Genomic DNA, 5,784 nt, shown 5'->3' with positions numbered 1-5,784 from the left:
TGCTTTCCATCATTCAGATTTAAATTTAGTCACAACAAGATACCTATTACAGGTGAGGCGTAGATCAAAGGGAATTTGTATCAACTAGGACACATTTTTATCAATGGCCACCAAGTCGGATGTGAGAGCTATTCTGCATATCCAAGTTTTATGGCTTTGTACTGGGTTGGGTTAGTAACAATACATATGGGGCATGCAATTATTATTTATCTACCCCTCTCCATTTCTCATCCATGACATTGGAAATATAATTTCGAGTGAAGCATGTAGCATGATACCAAATACCTTGGATCTGAATAAAAATAATTCGTGTGTGTTCATGTATTATGTTAGGATATGGATAACTTTTGGTGTTAGTCATATTCTGTATTCATTCTGAAGAGATTATTGGAACAAACTTCTTTAATGCACAAATCCAGCAGTTGGGATACCATAAGGAAAAGCCTTAGGATACCCTTGGAGGGTTGAGTGTCTAGTGACCTGAAATTCTAAGGGCAATGTCCCGTTGATAGTGACAAACACATTATCCATTGAGGTTGTTTTCATTGTTGTTCAGTGGCCTGGTCGTGTCCGACTATTCGCGACCCCATGGACTGCAGCACACCAGGCCTCCCTGTCCCTCACCATCTCCTGAAGTTTGCCCAAGTTCATGTCCATTGCATCGATGGAGGTAGTTAGATCCATTAATGCATTCTCCTTCCTTTTCCTCTCAGAGGAGCAGCATGAGGCTGGTGTGCATTTTCCTCGGCCCCATGGCCCTCCTGCTCCTGGCTGGCTGTGGTTGTGTCATCAGCACCTCCAGTGGGGACCTGCGCACATTTGTGGGCTGTGCAGTGAGGGAGTTTACTTTCCTGGCCAAGAAGCCGGGCTGCAGGGGCCTTCGGATCACCACGGATGCTTGCTGGGGCCGCTGTGAAACCTGGGAGGTGAGTCCCAAAAGAGGCTCTGGTGGCAATGCCTTCATGTCGCTTGGACTGATTCTAAAGTACTCACTTAAAAAAAAAATATTTCTTTATTTTTGGTTGTGCTGAGTCTTCATTGCTGTGTGCTGGCGCTCCCTACTTGTGGAGAGAAGGGACCACTCTAGTTGTGGTGTGGGGCTTCATTGCGGTGGCTTCTCTTGTTGAGGACTAGGGGCCCACGGTGCATACTTAGTAGCTGTGGTACTCGGGCTCAGTTGCCTGAAGCATGTGGGATCTTTCCAGACCTGAGATAAAACCTGTGTCCCATACATTGCAAGGCAGATTCTTAACCACTGCACCACCAGGGAAGCTGAAGTACTAAAGTTCTTAATGAAACGAGATAGAGCTGGGGTATCTATACTTTGTTATGGGTTAAACAAACAAACAAAAAACAACTACTTGGAATCTTCCAAAAATAATCTGAAAGAAGTATGATATTGCCCTTCTATTGAAGGGCATTGATAAAATTAATAATTTGATTGACATGGTGTCTGTCTACTTGGGGATCATCTCTGGGAGGCCAAGATGTGCTGTTTTTCTGCCCATTTTACAGATGAAATGCAAGAATTCAGTTGGTAGCTGACTGCAGAGTCATGCAGGGAGTCAGTGGAAAGTTCGGGATAAACTCCTGGTTCATGCTTATAACCCAAACTCTTCCCTGTGTTCCTCCCCCTTTAAAATACCAGCCAGTTACCAAGTAAGGCCCTAAGCTAAGCAGCAGGTGAGGGCGTGTCCTCAGCCCCTCCTTCAGTGCCTTAACTTCAGCCCTGCTGTCTTCTGTTCCTCTAGAGTCATTCCTGGGTCCCTCAGGGATCATCATTGACAGGTCTATTAAGGCTCTTCATATACAATTATATCCAGCTTTTTCAGAGACTGTACATTTCAAATGGGATAAAAATCTCAATCAAAGTTAGAATGCTATTAGGCTGAGAGGAGGAGATGTTTGAGGGGTGAGGAGACAGAGTACCTTTCAGGGCCCCGTAGGATCACACCATATAGTGACTGCTGCCTCTGCCCACTAGGGCCTGACTTGGTTCCTAATGAAGTACTAGCTCTGATTTTGTCACCCTGGCTCCAAAACCTTTAATGATCACCCACTGCTGCAAATTCAGTAACTAACTTTTAAGGTCCTCAGCAATATGCCATCTGCCTATTTTCCCAGGCACTGCACATATTATTAGCTCTGCCTAAGAGACTAGATTTTAAAGGTTTTATTCAGTATTCCTCATGAAATCTTACTTTTGGTCCTTTTCTCATATTCCTGCTTACATTTATTCCTTGGTGCCTGTCTCCAGAACCAACCCCTCTAAGCCTTTTCTGACTCTCTGTTCAGCCCATGACCATCATCTACCTTTTTTATCTTATTTCCTTCTCCACCACACATTACGTTTTAAGTTTTTTGAGTGGAGAGGTTCATTCTTGTGCCTTTCACAGCTCTTGTTAAAAGACATGTATAAGCAAGGCATTCAATAAATGTTGAATTAAAAGGGATGAATCCCTTCCTGGAGTTATGCATCTTCTCATCAAACTGAGCCCATTTAGAAGTCTGGTGGCTCAGATGGAAGAATCTACCTGTAATGCAGGAGTCTTGGGTTCAAGCCCTGTGTTGGGAAGATCTCCTGGAGAACAGAATGGCTACTCCAATATTCTTGCCTGGAGAATTCTATGGACAAAGGAGTCTGGTGGGCTACAGTCCATGGGGTCACAAAGAATCGGACACAACTGAGTGACTAACACTAAGCTAGAAGTCCATGAGCACTATGAAAGGACACTGCCATTAGGAAAAATATCCTTCTATTCAGGGACTCAGAGAGCAACCTGTTATCATTTGGATAAAGTTATGGCCCTATGATTGGAATTGGATTATGGTAATGAAACCTGTAACTTAAGTGAAACAACTCCACCAAGTTAGCTTCATTTTCCCATCATTTGGGGGCTTGAGACATAATAACAAATGAAAATTCATTTGTTGCAGATACTGCGGCTGTCACATGACCTCAAACTTATGTGAGAAACTTTCTTGTGTTCAAGGCGTGGCCTGGCAGTGCCCTCCCCTGCTCACAGCCTTGTCAGGGCTATTTGGAGCTCTTTCTGGGCTAAAATCTCAAACTACAATTTCCCTTTAATTGAACACATCTTCTTTTCCCTTTATAAATCAACGAATGGCTTTAACTGGGTAGTGGTCACCCACAGGAGGTCAGAGACTGTGCTCTCACTGGGGAAACGGAAGCACTGAGACTATTACAGAGCAGGAGTCTCCTTAATGTCAGGCAGTTTTTATGTATGCCTTTATTGTGGAATGAAAATGGAGGCTATGTCTAGAAAGTAAATAAACGAATGAGGCTTATTTCCCCCACAATCTGAAAGTTTCTGATTGATAAAGCACTTATTTTTGGTAACTTAACTGGGGAGCATGTCTGAAAATAAGGATATTCATGACGACACAGTGGCTGGATTTACTCTGAAGGTGGAGCTATTGCTGAAAATAGCGTTTGCTCCTGGCCTAGGTTTAGGGTAGCTAGAATTAGCAAATAACCAGGATTAGCAAATCAAGCCAGGATGCCAGTTACATTTGAATGTCACATAAACAACCTTTTTTTTTGTTTGTTTCATTTTGGTATAAGTCTATCCCATGCAATATTTGGGACATACTTATACTAAAAATTGTTGTTTATTTGAAACTCAGATTTTACTGGGTATCCTGATCCTGTATTTTACTCAGGGCTTCCCTGGTGGCTCAGAGGTTAAAGCATCTGCCTGCAATGTGGGAGACCTGGGTTCGATCCCTGGGTCGGGAAGATCCCCTGGAGAAGGAAATGGCAACCCACTCCAGTATTCTTGCCTGGAGAATCCCATGGAGGGAGGAGCCTGGTGGGCTACAGTTTTATTTGGCAATATTGCCTGGGATTCCAGATTACTGAAGATAAGAGGACATGAAGCAAAGTGAGAAAGGATAAAACATTATCTGAGAAATAGTAGGAAGAAGTTGATATTGAACTTAACTCTTCTACATGGTCCTCATTGAAGGCAAAGCCATATTCCCATGATGTGCATGTAAGACCTGCATCCTGGACCTCCACTAAACATATTTCATTTGCCTGGGACAAATGAAAGTGCTGTCCTCTGAAAGCTTGCTAGTTATTATTTTTATACTACTTTCTTACTCTTGTAATTGCTCTGATAAGAACAATAGACTATACTTACTGAACCTTACTTGGTGTTAGTCATCTACCATCTTACCTTATCTCCGCAACAATGCTGGGAAGTAGGTATTTTGTTTTACAGATGAGGAAACTGATTTTCCAAGGTCTCCAACAAGTGGCAGATGAGGGATTCAAGCTTAATAGGTCTGACTGCAGGGTTTGAGATGTGCATAGGGCACTAAGGAATCTGCCTTGCTCTGTTTTTCTTTTATTGATTCAACAGGTGGTTGTTGAATTTGCTTTCTACTGGAAGGGAAACAAGTAAAGAAATTAATAAGTAAAGAAATGAGTAACAAGCTAATCTCTCATAGTGATAAGTGGTACCAGGAAAATGAAACCGGATGGTATGTTCTAACGGGTTTTCTGTTTTCTGCCTGTGGGGACAGAAGCCCATTTTGGAACCCCCCTACATCGAAGCCCATCACCGAGTCTGTACCTACAATGAGACCAGACAGGTGACAGTCAAGCTGCCCAACTGTGCCCCTGGAGTCGACCCCTTCTACAGCTACCCTGTGGCGGTCCGCTGTGACTGCGGGGCCTGCTCCACTGCCACCACGGAGTGTGAGACCATCTGAAGCTGGTGTGACCTGCAGACACAGCTGGAGGGTGCCAGGCTCACGGACACACCTGTACGGGCAGCATGAGCAGCTATACCCCTGAATTCAAGGACTGTTTAATTTTGACCCCACCTATGCAGGAGGCTAAACATCTCCCTTCTGCCCAGCTCAGGCACAAGGCTAAGGCAGCATATTTATGCTAAAAATGCAAATCAGTATTTGTGCCTTCCCTGACATAATTTCTCTGGTTCACCCACTACAAATTAAATTTTCTTTACCTTGAGTCTCAGAACATAACTCATATATCATAACCCACCTCCAATATGGATTTATAGTAAGCCAATATTTTAAATGCTTTGGGCATAATTAGGAAATGGGGCTAGAAAAGCCTTTAAATTCTCATGTCTTATTTAATGACTGGTCTCCAAGTAGATTTATGATCAAAGTGCCAAGAATTAATAAAAACCAATGCTTTAGTCCTCATGCCCTCCAAGAACATCCAATTGCAAGCTCCCTTAGAACTTTCTTTTCCTTTTAACTGAGGGATTACCAACACGAGATATAGAGACTGCTCAGATTAAAAAAGGGAGGGCAACAGTAGCTCAAATTGAAAGGTGTCTGGATTTAGGGGATTCTTTTCCCAAGAAAAATTCCTGAAGTCCCTTGTAGATCCTTGGTAAAGAGACTCCTTTGTGATTAAAAACAAACAACTAACTCAGAAAAAATATGTAATCAGAGCTATCACTTGATTTCAAAAATTTATGAAACTAAACTTATGCATTTAGACTCAAATGGTACTTCCCCAAAGCTATGTCCCAGATTATCAGAGTCACAAATATTCTTTACCACTGAGTATATTTTAAATTGTAGTTTTTTAAACTCAACAGTGTTCTGTGTTTATAGGGGTAAAACTGCACTGCTGACTCAGAGGAAAAAGTCTGTGATTGTCTAGCTCTTGCCCTCTCTAAAATCTTATAGCAGCTGATTCTCTGTGACTTTTTTTTTTTTTTTTAAAACACTCTAATGTTATGCAGGTGTCTTTAGTTCTGACATTTTGGGGGT

At 42.5% G+C, this 5,784-nt stretch overlaps 1 protein-coding gene across 1 annotated transcript; it reads left to right on the top strand.

Annotated features, from left to right (window-relative positions):
- Window positions 1–722: 722 nt before the first annotated feature.
- On the top strand, window positions 723–4,740 carry GPHB5 (glycoprotein hormone subunit beta 5). Its single transcript, XM_069597496.1, has 2 exons — window positions 723–926; window positions 4,552–4,740. Exons 1-2 carry the CDS (start codon window positions 723–725, stop codon window positions 4,738–4,740), a joined length of 393 nt encoding a protein of 130 aa, XP_069453597.1.
- Window positions 4,741–5,784: the final 1,044 nt, after the last annotated feature.

The sequence above is a fragment of the Ovis canadensis genome, chromosome 7, assembly GCF_042477335.2.
Source record: "Ovis canadensis isolate MfBH-ARS-UI-01 breed Bighorn chromosome 7, ARS-UI_OviCan_v2, whole genome shotgun sequence".
In the NCBI taxonomy this organism is placed as follows: domain Eukaryota; kingdom Metazoa; phylum Chordata; class Mammalia; order Artiodactyla; family Bovidae; genus Ovis; species Ovis canadensis.
Note: the sequence above shows the minus strand (reverse complement) of the source record. Positions and strands in the feature narration are given on the sequence as shown.

Bases quoted from the DNA above. Each gene is read 5' to 3' on its own strand.
- GPHB5 (XM_069597496.1), top strand. From the start codon at position 723: ATGAGGCTGGTGTGCATTTTCCTCGGCCCCATGGCCCTCCTGCTCCTG. The intron at 927-4,551 runs GTGAGTCCCAAA...CTGTGGGGACAG, and splicing joins GCCGCTGTGAAACCTGGGAG to AAGCCCATTTTGGAACCCCC.